A 17,927-nucleotide genomic window follows, 5' to 3' on the forward strand; every position below is an offset into this window, starting at 1 on the left:
CCTTAAGACGGAACACGGGGAAGCCGTGTGCTTGACACATGTCAAAAGACGTCAAGGATCTGTCAAGAAGCAGAACGTTCCATGTACCCTATTTCTGCCTTTGGCCTTTGGTCTCGCGCACCTTCTGATCCCTTATAGCAATCTCATTGATATTAAATAGATGCCTCATAACGTCGGAGCCCTGAAAAGTGAAAAGGCTTCACAATATCCTCTAGAATGGTAATGACTGGTAGCCAGGAAGCAGATAGACTGATGTTACCCATCACTGCCATCCAAGCCCACTTTCTTTTCTGCATGATGTACCAACAACGATCATAACCACTTTTCGTGAGGCTTGGACAATGTCATGACATCTCACGGCAGAAGGGGGCACTGGAAACGAGGCTCTACCTTCGGAATCGCCTCGCCCTTTCCCCATCAATGGCCGATCGGATTGGCTGGCGCCGTCAACAGACGCCTCTTTTTGTACGTACGGGCTTCCCACAAGCTAAATCTGGTCCGAGCAGTATTACATGTCCGGTCTGTGTATGATACGCCCCAGCTTGTTGATATTTCGGCACCGAGCCGTCTTTCTGCCCCAATCCACAAGGCCCTCGAGGGGGATATCTATCAGGCAATCATGGTGTGCTAGGACCAGTGGACACCAGTTGAGCCTCCCCCGACTCGAATCGACATTCTAGAAACACAGAACTTCCGGCGCCGGCAACAAAGCTAACCGAACGTTGAAAATGGCCGACAATTACTGGATCTCCGATGATTAAAAGAACAAGGGGAGACTTGTAATACCGCCTATGGTGAGAATCTACCCTGGCTTCAAGACCACACATGAATGGTTAATCTTTCGGATATCGGGGTTCCTCCGAGAAAAGGCAAGTGCCAAAACAGTCATTGAAATGGCTAATGGTCGCGGCTTTGACCGATCCAAAACTCAAGACCCACGTGCTGGAGGATCAACACACTTCGGGTGTCCGTGATATGCTGGACCTCCGCGAGGCGTGATAAGCTCCGGGCATAGATAAAAAAAGAGAAAGGGACCTCGGCCATAGGATTTTGATGTTTCCCAGACCATTGTACACATCACTTGACATTTGACAATGATGCTTTGTCGGCAGATGAGAATGAAGCTGCGCGTCTCGGTCAATAAGTGTTCGGTGGTGAGCCATGCCCGAGATCAGCCGGCTACGACGTGCTGCCTTGTCCAATCAACCTGCCGAACACAACATGAAGAACCGAAGCCAAGGCACGCCTTCTTTTTCGACGAGCTCTCGAGACTGCCGCCCCGTTGAAGCCATCACCTCAGTTGTCAACTCGACAATAAAAGCGCCGAATCCATGCTAGACACCCTCCTGTTCAGCGCCGAGACGATCTCCCGCACCATGATTACGACGCTAGATCAGCCAGATCGTCCAATGTGACATGGGGCGAACCAATCAGCTGCAGCATGGCAGGGCAGACGATAAAAGCCGTTGGTGTTTTCCAACCGTCAGAAGATTACCTAGCATTGGAATCGGAGAAGCAAGACACTCCAACGGCTACTAGATGTCTTGTTTGTCGGGAGTTGGTTGCTGTGTCAGCATCTTCCGCTCTTTGTTTACCTGGCGAGTTTTGAACAGGAAATGATGGAAGACAAATGGCGACGACATTGAGATGGTGTAACTCGCACCCGCACTCTGACGTGTTCTCGAACACCCCCCCTCACGGCTTCCTTTCAAGAAAGAGGTGGGTGGGTGAGTGGAGGAGGGGGAGGACGTTGTGGCAGGAGCCATCCATCATGCCTACGGAAGGCACATCGGGTAAGGTAGGTACGTCTCTTACTCTCTTGCATTCTTACACAAACACAAACAAACACACAGACCGCAGTAGATCACCAGAGATCAACCAACCAAGAGAAACGCCGCTCCCGCCCTGAGACCTCGAGTCTCATCAAGCCAGCCTCTGAGCCTTCGGGATGTCCAAGACACCAGAGACCTGGTCCACTCAAAAGCTTCCGACTGTCTCAGACCAGCAGATTGGTGCACGGGGACGGTGAGCGCTGCCCGTCTCCCTTGCTCACCGATGGAGTCACGTCTGCCTATCAAGGCATCAATAAGATTTCTCGCCAACCCGTTGAGGAGGTCACCGCCCCTTCTCCCTTCCGGGCCATCGTCATGCCGGCGGCCCCGGAGTGCCAGAATGACCGGCATAGAATCGGGCGCCTCGTATGATTCGTGATGGTGGACTCGGTATACAAACTTCAGCTTGGTTCAGTCATCAAACAAAAGAGATCGCCCCGCCAGGCGCCGACATGGCCAACAAATGCGGGGGGCTATCGCCGGCTTGGTCCTCCGCTCGGCGTCTCCTCGTGACCGAGCCACAGCAGCTCGCTAACAGCTCAGCGACGCCATCCAGCCCTGTGCTTGCCGTAGAGCTCGAAAGCGATATCCAACACGAGTCCCGGGACCAAGAATATCCATATCTGGAAATGGGCCAGGATCATGGCGCGCCCCAATTGGCCCGGCCATGAAGGTCGTGGCGCGGCTTGGTGACTGGTTGGCGTTTGTGGTCCAAAGCATATTCTTGGTGCCTCCCAAGGTCCAAGGTGCTCTCTCTCTCGACATTTTGTTGAGAGAACCCAACGGTCTCAATCAATCAATGCATTACTCGCAAGTCGCCAGGGTGTCGGGCGACAAGCAAGAGACTAATGCTCTTGAACCAAATCAGCCTATCAAACGGACACTTTACGACCAACAGCCGCCCACCCCGCCAGCGCCGAGAACTGGAGCCTTCATCAACAAGCTTATTTTTAGCGGACTCGCAATATGCTCGTAATTGGGCCCTCTAAATCAAGATATGGTTCAAGATATTCCCGCATGTGCGGAGACGAAGCTTTACGCGGGCTCGCACGACATCATCCTCTCCCCCTGACCCTGGTTCTGACTCTGGCTGGCCCCTGGCGAACCTTTGAGACAAGCATCATCTAGCAGAGAACCTAGAGGGAACATGACTAAATGACAGTCGAGAAAGAGTCACGAGATGACCGAATCCAGCAATCTTACCAGAGTGACCCCTTTGGAGAGATGAAGAGCTTTGTTACTTGAAGTGGTCATGTTGTTGGGGGGGTGGGCAGCCTTAACCCTGATGGCCAGGGGTCAACCCCAGATTCACAGGGGGGGCTCATTCGGGTTAGCCTATGCTCGCAGCTCAGTGGAGCTCCCGGCAGTGGGGGTTGTGCTGATCTGTCCAGGGACAAGGCTTATTCACAAAAAGCTTGCTTGCACCCCGTCATGCAGTATTCTCAAGCTCCTCGAGGCCGTCGATATTGAGGGCCTCATCTATTTTCCAGCACCTGCCACGGAAACCAAACCAGGTTGCGGGATGAGATGTTGCTTCACACTATACAAAGTTCCCAAATGTTGATATGGCCATATCAAGCCGCCTTTTGTGCCGCAGAACCGAGCTGCTTCTCCCTGGCTTCCAGGTCCCGAATACGCAGCAAAAGTATTTGTCAAGCAGTAGCAAGCAGTAGATTTCATAATTCAACGAGAAACCTTCACCCTCAGCTATCGACAACTCTGGTCGGTGGCACCGACAGTCTGACTTGGCTTCACCAACTGTTGTGTCGGCCAAACCTAGATTGAACCCCCCAACATGCACAATGACTCGTGCCCGCATGTGTTCTCTACGAACTAACTGGACAACTTCTTGGGACCGCTATTCCGTCTTTCCCTGGCCGCGACGGGTAACGGGCGTGAGAGTGACTTCCCTAGTCGGTCATATCAGATGCGGGCGGGAGAAGCAGCAGATGCAGGGTGTTATGAACGGATGAAGAGGAGGGGGGTGGACCAGCCGCCCTTGGGCCGCGCTTAACAGCCAGATGCAGCGGCTGGCAGCTCCAGCTCACGGCGTGACCGTATCAATGCCGATGATGTGGGTTGATCTCCCACCTGGCCCTTTGATACAACACCGAACCTTGCATACGCTTAGTATCCATTCCCATCGACGTTGGAGAACTGGCAAATTGGCATTGGCACCCTCTTCACACCGTCCGGCCGCCGCGCCCCTTCTTCCGCTGCCTCATCCACCTTTTGCTCTCGCCGGCGCCGAATTGTGCCTGAGAGACAGCCACCTCACCCACCTCATCCACCTCACGAACTTGCCAACAGTCGTCATCGATGCCATGCCTGGGCAGCCAGCCACTGGATGATCAACGACGTCGTACTCAGCGACGATTCAGTCCCGAGACGATGTCTTCGGGTCCCACGGTGCGGGCCTTGTCCTTCGTCAATGGAACCCTTCTAGCACCCAGATCGAACCCCTCTCTCGCCTGCTCCCCTTGTTTACTTGGCAGCGTTGCACTCCCGGCGGGCTTACCCTCGTCTTGCTGTCCCTCGAAACCCTTACAATTTCAGCCCGTCGGCCGACTGGCCAATTTGCGCTGTAGTCTTCCTCTTCTTCCGGGACTCAAGGGCAACTTGTGCATGTATACACCTGAGATCACCAGCGCGTGCTGTGCTGCCATGCTGGCAGGTTTCACTCCCTGGGGAGCGCTGCTTTTGCCCTTTCTGCAGACAGTGATATTCTTCTGTCGGACCTGTGGCGCCGTGGTATCACTGTCTCTGACCCTTTCGTTCTTTCTTGTGTCCCAGAATCTGTCTCTCGTTGCTGGACGCGAGAGGTGCCCGCCTTTCTGACCGCTCCTCGACTGCTGTCTACACAACATCGTCTTCATCCAAGGTGGTGAAGTGGATTAGTGGCTCGCACCGTCGATACCACAAACGTCACCCCATCTCTTTTATACTCTGCACTACCGCACGACCATACTTCATCGGGAACAGTGTTATCTGGCCTTGCCCCCCCCCTTTGCCGTGGACCTGTTTTAGACAACCAGGCGACAGGAAGACGCGCTGTCTCAAGTGTGGGAAGGAAGTACCCATGTACCTCATCCCACCACATCCTTGACCCCTGCTTCTCTTCCATAAACCACAACCCATCCACATGCTGGATGAGCTCAGCTTTGCCGATGCTCAACAGGCACCCTGATGAGCATGAATGGGTGTCTTATCAATATCTCCGTCGTTCAAAAAGCTTCCGGCCCTCAAACCCGGCACCTTCCTTACCTAACTTCTCCATCAGAAGAAGAACAAAAGCTGCATACCGAGAAGGTACCACCTGCAGACGCTTAAGTTGATTGCCCTTGCTCACGTCGATCGGGCCTCGGCCTTTTGCTTCTTCTGCGTGCTTCCAGTCTCTGTTAGACTCCTTCTCCCTTCACATTTGTCGTCGAAAAACATCACAGGAGCGTCAACTCCTCGTCACCACCCACGCCTTTGGATACACACAGCACTGCCCACAACAATCTACCTGTCACTGTGGCCTCTAGGTTCCACCAACAACAGCAAAGACGCACAGTATTATGGTTCGAGACGACATCCCAGAGGAAGGACCTGGTGATGTGCAGCCCACCAACAAGGTGTTCTGTACATACTGCGGAAAGGGCTTCACTCGCAAAGAGCATCTCGAAAGACATCTTCCACAGCGTAAGCTCATTCATCCAACTTGACAGCACACATTTGAGTGATACTGACGTCGTGTGGACTTGTAGACACCAACATCAAACCACACGTCTGTCAGTTTTGCAAGATAGGCTTCAGCCGTCGGTAAGATGCCTGCATGACCTCTTAGCTATATACCAACCCTTGAAGCTAACCATGGGATCCAACAGGGACTTGCTGCAACGGCACATCTCCTCGCTCCACGAACAAGGCCCCATCGATGCTATCACGGGCGGGATGATGACTGTCACAGGACGGACACCCATTTCGTGCCAGAACTGTGCCACGGCAAAGACAGGATGTGACAAAAAGGTGCCATGTACGAGGTGCGCTGAAAAGAGCCTCCACTGTGAGGCTCGCTATGCCCGACGGTCGTCCAAGGCGGCTATTCGTGTCCAGCAGGCACATGCTGCGCAAGCAAGCGCTGTTGCATCCCATCAACAGGCGGCGGCAGCAGCTTCGGCTGCTGCTGCTGCTGCCAATTTCATGGCATACCCTGCCGCTCCGTTTGGCCATGTGTCCCACTTGCCTGCGACCATCAACCCCTCGTACATGGACCTTATGAGAGGTGTTCCACTTAAGATGGAGGAAAAGATGGAATCAATCACAGTGGACACGAAGCCACACCGCTCTCCCATGAAGTCTCCCATGGTCACCCACCCTATCAGCCCGCCTAGCTTTCCCTCGCCACACAATCGGGGTGATATGGGCATGGATGAGTACATGGGTGACATGACGGATCCCCAGTACTTTTTGTCGCCCTGGGACACCTACACGATCGGCGGTATCGACATGTACCAAGGTGATCCTGGGACCATCCCGCTGGAAAGGGCCGACATTTCGATGGACTTTGGTGTAAACGATCTGTCTGCCCCTACATCAGAGCCGATGACGGCGAGTTCCTCGCGCGGGTCACACACCAGGGAGACGAGCATCGTCTCGGCAGCCGAATATGAAACTACAGTGAGGCAACGGCAAAATCAGCATGGACAGGCGGATTTGTCCTTGTCGACCATGCCGACCGACAGCTCCATCCCCGAGTTTGAGGTTGTGCAGGTGGCCGAAGGGGCGTGGAACCTGGCGCGATGTTTACCGCCTTTGCCCACAACCAACTGTCCACGCACGGCGATTGTGCATCTCGAGTGCCTGGAGAAAAAGTCAAAACAAGAAGGGACGTGGAGTTCGTTGGAGAAATACCTGGAGCAAGCGCCAGACGTGGCTGATTTGGGGTCGGTGGTACCGATCAAGGACCGCACACGTGATCAGCTGCTGGCCATCACGCAAGGATTTCTCTACAAGGCTCTCGACATTCATCGCAGCAGCATTCCGCCCTCCTCATACAGGCCTGGACATCCCAACGCCGGGGAACCTTCCAACTTCAACTACATTGTGCTGCCGCCGTCCAAGATTTTGGAGTATTTTTTGAGCAGCTATGTCAGAAGTTTGTCGGTGTACTACCCCTTGGTCAACGGGGGCGTGGATCCCAATGAAATGCTGCTGCAGGACAACTTGGCCTCGACACTCTTGGTCCTGCTCATGATTGCCCAAGGAGCGGCTGCGATGCCCATGGCTGAGGCGCGATACCTTTCGGCTGGCTTGACCGAGACGTGCCGGATTTCGTTATTTGATATTGTCGAAAAAGACGTCGAGTTGTCAGCAGACCCGATTACTCTGCGGTGCGCTTTACTTTTCCTCGTGCTGGGTGCGTGGAGCGGTGACAAGTGGTTGATGGACATTGCCATGGGTCAGCGGGGGATGTATATTTCCGTAAGTTTGAAAATCCTTGTCTTGAAGAGTGTAGAACAAAGCTAACTTGCCACGCCATGAGATGCTCAAACACGCAAGCATGATGGAGTCGCAGCCTGCCATGATTCCTGTGTTCAACAAGTCCAGCGACCTTGAGCTGGAATGGCACCATTGGAAAGAAAGAGAAAGAAGGAACAGGCTGGTTTACAACTACGTCATGCTCGACCAGGAGCTCTCCCTCTTCCACGACGTCACGCCCCTTTTTGCCATCACCGAACTCAAATGTCCTCTCCCCGGCCCGGAGCCCCTCTGGCAGTGTCAGACATCCGCTGAATGGCTCAACAAGATGCAATCGGCGTACGGCTCCACTGCCAACGTGAACCCCCAGCTCCTCGAAGCCGCCACCGTGACGCCCTCCCTCTGCGATTTGTTCCAAGACTTCCTCCATGACAACCTCTCCCGCCGCCAGAGCCAAGGCGGCCTCTCGCCCCAGCAGCTCAGACTCCTCCTCCACCCCATCCAGTCCCTCATCTGTCACCTCCGCCAAATGCTCTCTTGCTTTTCTGACGTTCTCAGCGGCGGTCCCATTTCCCGCTCGCGCAACCCGGGCACCATCACCCGCTCCTCCACCCAGCAGCGCATGGACGAGGTGCAAACCCTTTTGGCCAAGTGGTATGACATGACGCGGGCTTATCTGCAAAGAGAACCAAACTGCCCCATAACGCGTTGCAACCTGGTGCTGTACCATCTCATCTCCCTCAACGCGACGGCCAGCTTTCCCGAGATTGAAAGACTTGCCAGGAGGGAAGCGTTTTCGGCCGAGGGCACGGACTGGTCGTGGGAGTTGAATCTGAGGTCGAAGAGGTGCATTTTTCAACGGGATCAGTCGATGTACCACTGCGGGCAGGTTTTCAAGTTGTTGAGGGCGATGCCGAACAATCGGCGTCCGGCGTGGTGGAGCGCGGCGATGTATAGAGCTACCATGGTGCTTTGGGCCATGAGTTTGACTTGGGGGCAGAATCCGGGGTTAGTGGATGCTGGCGGCGCTGGGGCTGGTGTTCCTGGTTCGTCGACGTCACCGGTTATCAAGCAGCAGAATCCGGAGGAGGGTGGTGTGATTGCCGCGGCGGGGGCGGGGGCGGGGGCGAGAGCGGGAGCGGGAGGAGGGGGAGGGGAACAAGTGGTGGTTATCGATCAGATAACTACGGAGGAGGAGAAGAGGGTGATGCCGGTTTTGTGGGAGGACTCTACGGTTGTAGCGCTGACGAGATTGCCGCAGCAAGGAGGTGGGACGGTCGTGATTAAGACGAGGGAAAGCAAACCGGGGGAGTCGTCGGGGGAGATTTTAAGGTATGCGATTCAGAATATTGATGCTGGGTTCAGCTCGAGGGTGGGGGATGGGATTAAAAGGAAGTTGGAGCAGCTGGGGAAGAACTGGGACGGAGGAGCCGGTTCAGAGGTCCATGGGCTTCCAGTCATGAGTTGAGACTGGGCGGGTTTGGCTTGGTAGGGTTTGTTTGTTTTGGTTTTGCTGATTACTTATGACGATGATCGAAAAGAGAAAATGGGGTCAAATGAAGCGAAGAGCGTTTTGTTATGGATATGATTGTATTGTTAGCTTTCTGCTTCTTGCTTACTTCACTTCTTTGGCGAGACTGTTTGGGGTCTGCTGTTGCGGACTGGACTGGACTTTGGATTGGCAGGTACTTGGAGAAGAAAACAGATTCCAACAGGGGTATCAGGAGACTCTTTTGTTTTCTTTCGGTTCATACTTAGGGATGTCAGGAGTTTATGGTTGATATGAGATTCGGGATGCGAGCGGGCTTTGGCAAGGCAAGCAGTGTCATTTGTACATTATTTTTACTGTTTGTATTCTTGAGGCTCAAGAACGTGTGGCATCTGCCATGCGTTTGATGTTGCTGAAGACTATTGGGATTTTCTGCCTACATCTCCGGAGGTCCAAAATTGCTGCTATCGAGTGATAGAGGGGTCAAACAGTTTGACCTGGCTTGTTAGAGCCGATGATAGACCTACACAGCTGGGGAGCTCCGAGTAGATAGGTATTCGACAAGTTCTCATCTATTCCCCATGTGACGTGCATTTTGGCCTGTGTACCTATCTATCATCACAGTGTTGTCGGTGCTTGCCCTCTCTTTCCCCCTGAGGGCAAAACATGGGAGATGTGATGAATCACTTTCTTGTCTGTTACATCTAACCCCCATCACCCACCCCCCTTCGGCCTGGGGAGGTAGGCTCGTTCCGCTGTTGCTTTTTTTTTATTCGCTTCGGGTTGCGACTTTGCGACAGCATGTTTTGTCTTATGTCAGGACCAAGAAGGATGTTGCACATGATGGTCATGTCAGAACTAACAAACTGTGTGGCTTTGTTCGTGTGGTGGATGGACTGGGGGCAAAGCGAGCTTCTCGGATGCCGAGTTTGAGCGATTGAGACTTTTGAGGTGAGGGCGTTGACGTTGGAGGTTCGGTGAGGGCACTTCGTTGTGATGGTGGTGGTGTTGTTGGCTTGACTTGTTGGTGATGAATCCCTATCGTGGTGTCATCGTCTTCCTCCGTACGGAAGAAGAGGGAACGGCGGCTGAACAACAGGGCTGAATGTCTTGCAGAGTGAGCCGGGCAAAAGGCTTGTCACATCTCACCTGCAACCATAACCACCCATGGGTGAACTCCTGATGCGAGGGTCTGGATGCGAGAGCGTTGGGTGTTGCGTGATGGAAGGTGTGAGTCGATGGGATGCTGACGGACACCACTCGCTTACAGGCATATATCACCACGACGTCTCGGTCACACAGTACTCAAAAGACAGTGGTAGTTACCACGTCGGCAGTTGGCGTCCCGGATCAACAGACACAAGTCCATTCCATTGCGGCGCAGGGAAGAACGTGGTCTGCTTTGCAGTCTGGGTGGGAGATTAGGAAAAGGTAGCTGATGCTGCTTACGGGCGAGGTTTCCCAGAGAATGGATAGGGCCAGGCCCGAGCACACACATAGGCTTCGGCGGGGGAGGCACAGACATTCCTGGACAGGCGATACTTACTCACATTTTTGGTCATAAGTTTCCTAGAAGGAGAGTCGACGACTTCTTGGCACCAGCCCAAATTCTTACTTGAAGCCTTCCTGGTGCTTGGGTCCGAACGCTCGGTAGTCTCCAACCCCCCGAAGCACCGGACGAATACACCCAGAGATAACATCAACCAACAAACCAATCTGCTGTCACAAGGTCCAGACTTCTGTAGAACAGCCAGCTTGATGAGACCACTCACCCTTCAGCGTATATATTGCAAAAATAAGCTCATTGAACACCCCCTTCTTGGCATCACGCATCCAAACTGCTTAAATGCTCTGCATACCAAGCGAACGTATAGGATTGGACGGTGGGGGTGGGGGTTGTATAAAAATGCTGTCTATCACCCGCATGCCAAGACTTTGACTCTTCGCATTTTTTAGAGCCATCCGGGGAGGAAAAAGGGTTTTTTCCCAGGCGGACGGGGGTAAATTATCATCGGAACATTTCCAACGCTATGCCGCCTGGTTCCTGTCTTGGAAGCTACTGCGGGGGGGTGCGGGATACCACGCTCTTCTGAAGCGGCGAGCCTTCTGATTCGGCCCCCCAATGACCTGGTCGGGACGGGCTTCTGAAGAGGTGTGGGTGAATTCCAATCAAATGCCGCCAGTTGTATATTAGCCAAAGATATTAAAACAGGGGGTATCTGATTAACAAACGAAAAGTTGGACACTGCCTTGACGTCTCAACCCAGTTGACAGTCTAAGCAAGGGGAACATATTCGTTCCGGTCTTACTTGCACAAGGAACCCCCTGATCTAATCTTTGTTTTCGATATGAACGGTCAATAAACGAGGCCTCCTGTTTGGCCAGTTCGCGACTGCCAACGTATATCCTCCTTTGGGTGGACCGGGCAAGCCAATACCAACGCAAGGAACATGGGTAAAAGAATGCCGTACCATGTACTTGGATTGATAGTCGAACACCCTCCTTGATGACCGCCATGGAACAATGTTCAACAAGGGCTGTCGCGCCCTGTGGTCCCATCTTGGTAGTCTTAAGCGACGAGGCTTATTCGCGAGGGGCAGTCACTCCGTAGGACGGGAACTCTTGATCCCCAAGATTTAGTGTTGTCTTGGTCGATCTGTTGCAGAGCGGATGGTGGTTCTGCACAGACCAATGTCTGTGAAATCGTGGAGTTAGGGTTGCAACAGGAAGTCGATCTGCCGCCCCCTGAGATGGACATTGTGCTTCACCAACAATGTGGTTCATCTTGCCTCACTCAAGATGGTCACCTGATACTTTCTGCGACCATCCGAGCCCGATAATGACAAGACTCAGATTAGGTCCATAATATTAGAGAAACCGTGCACGGCAGACTTAGACAGCCAGGTGTTGTGGGTGTTGTCACGATATGACGGGCTGGCGAGAAGGATGCCGAATGAGGACATGCATACAACATGGGGAAAGACACAGAACTTGCATCCTGTGTCCCAAGAATGCCTCAGCCGATAGACAGGGGCGATATGGACAAGGGCGGGGTGTCTCGGTGGTGATAGGGATAGCGGCATTAGCTTCTTGGGGGCTCGTATTGAGATACAGCGAGGTAGCGATGCTGTGTCTAGTCTTGATGGGCCGCGGCCTTATTGTGTTACCGGCTCCCAGAGCATTGGAGATGAGGCAACAGAGATTGCACTCGCTGTTCTCGTGTGCATGCGCAGCCCGGAAAGTCGGGAACTGTGCAGCAGGCGGCCAAAATCCATGTCGCGATGTTGCCATTCTCCCACGGGCATGCCGTATGATGAGACCCAAACAACTCTGGCGCAGAAGCGGGACGGGGCACGGGAAAACAGAGCACAACATAGAAGACTCGGCCGACTCTCCGGGAATTCTTCGAGACGGGCCTGGCGATAGCTATCTGTTGGATGCGTCCATCAGGCTAAAGTCAGCCCTCGCGCATGGAACCAAGCTGCGGGTATGCTATTGTTAGTGTCTTTTCCAATACGTCAATATCAGCGAGATTGCTCAGGCATCCGCTGGAGCGTTTCTGTAAGCAACAAACTGCACGTTATCTCGAACCCGTTCATGACACGAACTTGTTGCACAGCGAGGCGGCCACCAGACGAGGGACGCCGCCAGAAAAAGGCCCGCTACTGTCGACGATCGAAACCGACAACCTGATGCTTGGGACTTATCCCAGCATGCAGGTCGCTTCCTGACGATAGCGTCGTAAATGTAACCCAGAAATCAGCAAAATATATCCGGATCAGATGTGCCGCAGCCTCGGTGCCGCAGAGCAACTGGTGTGCGAGAAGACCCAGGCCGGAGTGAATTTAGGGTCTAGTGCCTGGATTCTGGCAATCAATGGCGATCTGGGTGTTCCAATCGGTCAATTAGGTTGGTCTTCAGGCTGCCCGTGTTGGTGTGGTCGAGTGAGACGCTGTTTTGTTGTTGAGTTGACGTTGGAAGCTTGAAGCCAAGCACCAGGGCATCTGAGACGTCTCTGAAATCAGCCCTAACCCCGGATCCACTAGCTTAAAGGGGCTAGTGCGCCCATGCCTGCTCAAACGGTCGATTGTGCACAGACCACATCTTCAAGGCCTGCCCCTGCACGCGGTGTAAATCATCACCGCCAAGCTTCAACATCATCACAGTATGGAGATTGTCGATTCTAGTTCGCATCTCCCATCCCATTTCAGATATCACATCAGCGTTGTTCCTGGATACTCTTTGGTACGGCAGATCTCACACCATACTTCTATATTGCCAATCACATCAGTACTAACACTCGTCTAGTCACCTATCATCCGTATTCCGAACGGACCCGGCGAGAAGAAGAATGGCCGCAAACTGTCACGTTCCCAACTACCGTGGCCGGAGATACAATCAACTAGTCTCAATGTTTTTCCCGAGTGATTGCTGGGCTAGAGGGGATTATGGGATTCACCACTTACCTTAGTCTCATGTTCACAACACGGTCCGGACCTCCGTGGGGATCCTGTGACATCGCGCCTTGGAGGTTTGTCTGCTTCAGGTCGGCAATTGAAAGTCACCCTATCGACTCAGGCGCGCGGCTGCTCTCCAGCCATCGGTGTGGTAACAGCCGAGACCTTGGGACTTCTCCGACTACTCATGCTCGAAAGGAGTGTCTTTGAGCGAAGGCTTGGTGTCTTGCGGGCCTGGATTTCATCATTGCCATTACCACCCTTGTTGCCATCAACCACCTTTCCCGCGGGCTCGACGCCGGTTCCCACGGGCCGGACTCACATTCTCACCCATTGTATCAGAGCCATGTTAACGGCATCATATAGGAGTGTACATCGAATGGCCTGATGTATGCTCTTGCTCCGCCTCCTAAATGCCAGCTACAAGTTGCGGTTAAAAGTGGATCCTGCCTCGATCGTTTCACCACTCCCACTGATGTCGCATTGTGCTGGTTGAGATGATCTCTGCCGGGGTGCCAAGCTGTCCCAACCCTCTGTCTTGGAAGCGGTGCCGGGAAGGCCTTCATCTCGCCATTGTCTACACCCGCAGACTGACAGCGTCTTGGTGCTGTTCGCAATATCAAAATCCCCTGCATGAAGAGGACGAGATTGCGGGGGCTTCCTCTTGCCCGGGCCGGTCGTGATGCACGATCTCCATCTGGTCTACCGATTAGTCACAGACGCATATGAAGATTCCGCTTTCCTGGAAGGTCTGAAATGAATTGGACACCATCTGAACATCGAGCCAGTTCCGGATTTTGGTTCCCTACGCGCAAGATGGCATCTATCTTGCAGTGGTATGGTGACGAGACCAGCACTCCCCTGTCTGTCGAGGCATGACATTGACACACAGCTACTCGGAGAATACTAGATCTTGAAACCTCTCTAACCTCTCTTCACACACTCAACTGGTATGCTCGTCCGTAGGACAGAAGCAGCAGCCGGGCCGATATCTGTGGATACATGCTGAGTAAACACGGACAACAGGGTTGCCTGTGGTTTCTATTTCCAATCCTTGACAGTCGAAGGACCGCGCCTCAGTGGTGCACTTGCACGTCGGTGGTAGAAAACTTCACTCACCATCGCATCAAGGAGTCAACACCATCCGATAAAGCACTGTTCTCTCCAGCTATCTCAAACAGAGTGGGACTATTCATAGGCATATTCACAATCAGATACGCCTCGAGGTTGATATCCATCTATCTGATAATTACATACGGCTTTTCAGGACAGACAAGGCTTGCGGATCGTTACACTAGGCTGATCCCTTGTCGCGTTGCGGCCCGCTCTGATTTGTGTATCACCACCTGTCTCTCACCGTCGAGCTTGCCTCTTGGGACGACGGCAATGGAGCCACAGCTACCACGTGGTGCATGACCTCCCATCGCTTAACTTACTGCTATCGGTGACGGCTACACAGCGACGATATTTTGAGTGGTGCTGGCAGCCAGTCGACACTCATTGACGTGTCTTCCTACTGTTTCAGGTCGAGTTGGGAAGCAGTGAGAACAAGGTTCTGCACCCAGTCAAAGGGGGTTGATGGAGAGTAGCGTTCGCTGGTCCCCGTTTTGTGAAGATAATCCTTCCATGTCCGTGGAATCAATATGGAAAGGGCGCTCTCCATCGTGGTTGGCTCCAGCAGCAAGGTCGTGATTCACAACCAGTCTGGGCCTGCTATGGTTGCATTTGGCTCGCCACATTCCCTCTTTCGTCTATTGGCCCCCATCCCTTCACACCACCTAAATTGTGGCTGGCTTCCACACCAGACTGTCGTCATCGAAGATTCTTCGGGCACAGCAGCCTTGCCAAACCTTAAGACGCCAAGGGGCATCATGGGCACAGGTTTATTGGAGAAGCTGCACCTAGGGCAGGATCGATCACATTCGCATTACAGTATCTCACAGACCCTGACCACGCGTCCTCGTTGTTGATCGGGGGATATTGGTATGAGCAGATCCAGCGGCTCAATCTCAAAGGCTATCTTGCAGCTTGCGTTAGCTCCAGAAAATCCGATCAGTCCGAATCCATAATTCAAGGGTAGTCAGTTATCTTGACTTCTTTGGCCTCGACTCGGCCTATTGACACAGCGAGCTCTGACGATTCACCGTCTTTTCTCAGTTGGTCACTCATTGCTTTAAGATGCCCCATGACATCACACCCAGATCCAGGGCACGAATGCCCGAGGTCAATGCTGACGGCGTGTACACACTTGCATAAGGTAGGTAGGTAACATCGACACGGCTCTTATCAAAAAGCATTGAGGGCCTGCCGCTGTGCGCGCTGCTGCTACCAGCTGTCGACGTTGAGGCCTTTTATGGGACGACGGGAAAGTATCTTCACGCCCGATCATCTTCGGCACCCTCTCTAGACATCGCGACCATGTAGTCCCTGGCATGCACCGTAGGCCAGGACCATGAGATACACAAGAGGAAATATCGTGAGTCGATCCAGATCGTCGGGAGTCCCAGCTACTGCATGGTTTGTTTGATACTGGGCCGCTTGCGGCACGGGGACCGATGCGACTTGTCTCCGGCCGAGAAGCAGGACGAACTACTGCCGGCAAAACGGGACCGGTGGCAGACACACACCACCGGTCATGATATTTGGGTTCAGAAAAGGAAGTTGATCGACAATGATAGGTCCTGATCTAGGTACCGGATCGTGCGAGATGCTGGAAACCAGCTTGCCGATCCGTGTCGAGTCCAACGAAGATGGTGTTGTGAACGAACCTTAAAGGTATGCGTCTACATGACCACACACTTATGTGGTTGCGAAATCACCCTTGGCTTCCCCCGCAAACAAGATTTTATTCTCTCAGTATGCAGCTGCTGAAGGCCAGTAGAGGAAAGGAGCTGAGCTTGGTAGCAGCGGCAGCGTTCAGCTACCACAGAGTCCAGGAATCTGGATTGCAACCCTCCCCAACGCCACAAAAAGGTTCGAAAAAGCGCTTCAATCATGACGACTTGAGCACATAACGACGGAAATCCCTTTTGTTTCCTGACCTACCTGAAACCGGTGCTATTACTTCACAATCGCGAACCATCTAAAGAAGGCAACATCGTGCGTCTGAGCTCGGGGCTCGGGATTCTTCGCTGGAAGCAGCATGTGGTATTCCACCACCCCCACTTTAGAGGAAAAAGAAACAGTGAAACCGGGGAACCAAAGTCTAATTTACCTAGCATCCTCCTAGGATGAATAATCCTAGATTAGTCGGCGGCCAGTCTGGTCGTTGAAGATAGCGACAATTCCACAAACGGAGGAGGCATTAAAATATAGCTAACCGTGAAGACCAAATTCTCTTTCTACTACAAAAACCTCCAGACCCAGAAAGGAACCCCGAGTTTACCGCCCCTTTACATGCACACCGCGATCGTTTTCTGTCAAATTCCCCTTCTCCCCCAATACCCCAACCAACCAGAAATGTTCCAGACATCCAGCCGCCGCCTACCTACCTTACTCACACACGTGTAGTGTTACTCTACCAGAGCTGAAACTGCTTTCCCTCTCTCTCCCAAACGCAGAATGTCGTCATATTACAACTTCACTTTACTAGCCAAAGCCCGAAACAAGAATCGCATTTCATTCAAGCTTTTTTTTCTCTCCTTCATTCTTCCCCAGACAATACTATTGGCAGTGCAGTACCATCATCATTAGGTATCATTCATGCTACTTGACAGGTGACCAAATAGTCTGCTGTCATGATACCTTGCCACCACCACTCGACCAATAAATTTGACATCTGCAACATGGCATGAGAATGACAGCCTGCCATCCATTGCAGCTTTTCTCGAAAAGAGTTAAAGATCGACATAAAAAACGTTGAAGGTAACACCCTGCAATGCCACACGATAGCCACGATGGAAAATCACTTCCCTGGTTTTTAATCTTTCTACCCCTGTTGAACTGCATACAGTGAGCGACGATCACTAAGCCCCCTCATTTAGATGAAGAAAAGATAGAGTGCTGAGTTTTGACACTGTCAGTCACAACGGGGGCACGTATCCTATAAGTGAGCTTATCACTTTGTTGCTCTACTAGCTACTTGTACTATATACCGCTTTGTCATTAACACTTTATATATATAAAATAATCTAACTACCTAGTTTTTAACTATTGATTTGTTTAGTTTACTTTTTTTGGAATCTACTTTATTTAGGTAAGTATTTTATAAAACATTATTACTATTTATAGTACTTTTACTATAAATAACGCTACATAGTATTATAGTAGTAATTTACTATAGAATAAGTCTGACACTGACCCATTCTAATAAATAGTATTAAAGATAAGACTTCTAGAATTTATTAGATATATTACTTTTTTATTTAAAATGTCAAAATTTATATCATAAAAATTAAACATATTTTTAAAATTAAAAATTGAGTCCCATATACAGGCTTAAGGGCCCTGTAATGGTAGCGCGCTCTAGTGCCTACGGTGTAGCGGAAACTTGCGACACGCTATCTGTAGCTCACTTCTAGATGTGTGTAGGCTCCAGCGCTAGCCTTCTGTAATACCTCTGTAGTAGGGTTCGCACTCGTCCTTACTATATACTTCCTGAGGGCCTGGTAGGGCCTTGCAACCCCCAACATGCAGATGTGTTAATGCTTGACCTAGAAGTCAAATATTTGGCTGCGTTTTGCTAAA

At 52.1% G+C, this 17,927-nt stretch overlaps 3 protein-coding genes across 3 annotated transcripts; 2 read left to right on the forward strand and 1 right to left on the reverse strand.

The window, feature by feature from the left end:
• Positions 1-5,392: 5,392 nt before the first annotated feature.
• On the forward strand, positions 5,393-8,763 carry QC764_200490 (uncharacterized protein; the record flags this gene model as incomplete). Its single annotated transcript, XM_062943747.1, has 4 exons — positions 5,393-5,516; positions 5,582-5,636; positions 5,702-7,298; positions 7,360-8,763. The coding sequence occupies 4 exons, from the start codon at positions 5,393-5,395 to the stop codon at positions 8,761-8,763; spliced, it is 3,180 nt and encodes a 1,059-aa protein (XP_062802485.1).
• A 467-nt stretch (positions 8,764-9,230) lies between these two features.
• Positions 9,231-10,303, reverse strand: QC764_200492 (uncharacterized protein). The gene is made up of 3 exons (XM_062943748.1): positions 9,934-10,303; positions 9,648-9,893; positions 9,231-9,573 (listed from the first exon to the last, which is right to left on the reverse strand). The coding sequence occupies exons 1-3, from the start codon at positions 10,056-10,058 to the stop codon at positions 9,489-9,491; spliced, it is 456 nt and encodes a 151-aa protein (XP_062802486.1). The 5' UTR covers positions 10,059-10,303; the 3' UTR covers positions 9,231-9,488.
• A 1,958-nt stretch (positions 10,304-12,261) lies between these two features.
• QC764_200495 (uncharacterized protein) lies at positions 12,262-17,352 on the forward strand. Its single transcript, XM_062943749.1, has 3 exons — positions 12,262-13,029; positions 13,093-16,016; positions 16,123-17,352. The coding sequence occupies exons 1-2, from the start codon at positions 12,952-12,954 to the stop codon at positions 13,210-13,212; spliced, it is 198 nt and encodes a 65-aa protein (XP_062802487.1). The 5' UTR covers positions 12,262-12,951; the 3' UTR covers positions 13,213-16,016; positions 16,123-17,352.
• Positions 17,353-17,927: the final 575 nt, after the last annotated feature.

The sequence above is a fragment of the Podospora pseudoanserina genome, chromosome 2 (assembly GCF_035222485.1).
Source record: "Podospora pseudoanserina strain CBS 124.78 chromosome 2, whole genome shotgun sequence".
Lineage (NCBI taxonomy): Eukaryota > Fungi > Ascomycota > Sordariomycetes > Sordariales > Podosporaceae > Podospora > Podospora pseudoanserina.

What these genes read in the sequence shown, in the direction of transcription:
- QC764_200492 (XM_062943748.1), bottom strand. Translation starts at nt 10,058, where the DNA reads ATGCCTGTAAGCGAGTGGTGTCCGTCAGCATCCCATCGACTCACACCT. An exon ending in ATGGGTGGTTATGGTTGCAG is followed by an intron (nt 9,894 to 9,933) that starts GTGAGATGTGAC and finishes TCACTCTGCAAG; the next exon opens with ACATTCAGCCCTGTTGTTCA. An exon ending in CGAACAAAGCCACACAGTTT is followed by an intron (nt 9,574 to 9,647) that starts GTTAGTTCTGAC and finishes GCTGTCGCAAAG; the next exon opens with TCGCAACCCGAAGCGAATAA.
- QC764_200495 (XM_062943749.1), top strand. Translation starts at nt 12,952, where the DNA reads ATGGAGATTGTCGATTCTAGTTCGCATCTCCCATCCCATTTCAGATAT. An exon ending in TTGTTCCTGGATACTCTTTG is followed by an intron (nt 13,030 to 13,092) that starts GTACGGCAGATC and finishes ACACTCGTCTAG; the next exon opens with TCACCTATCATCCGTATTCC.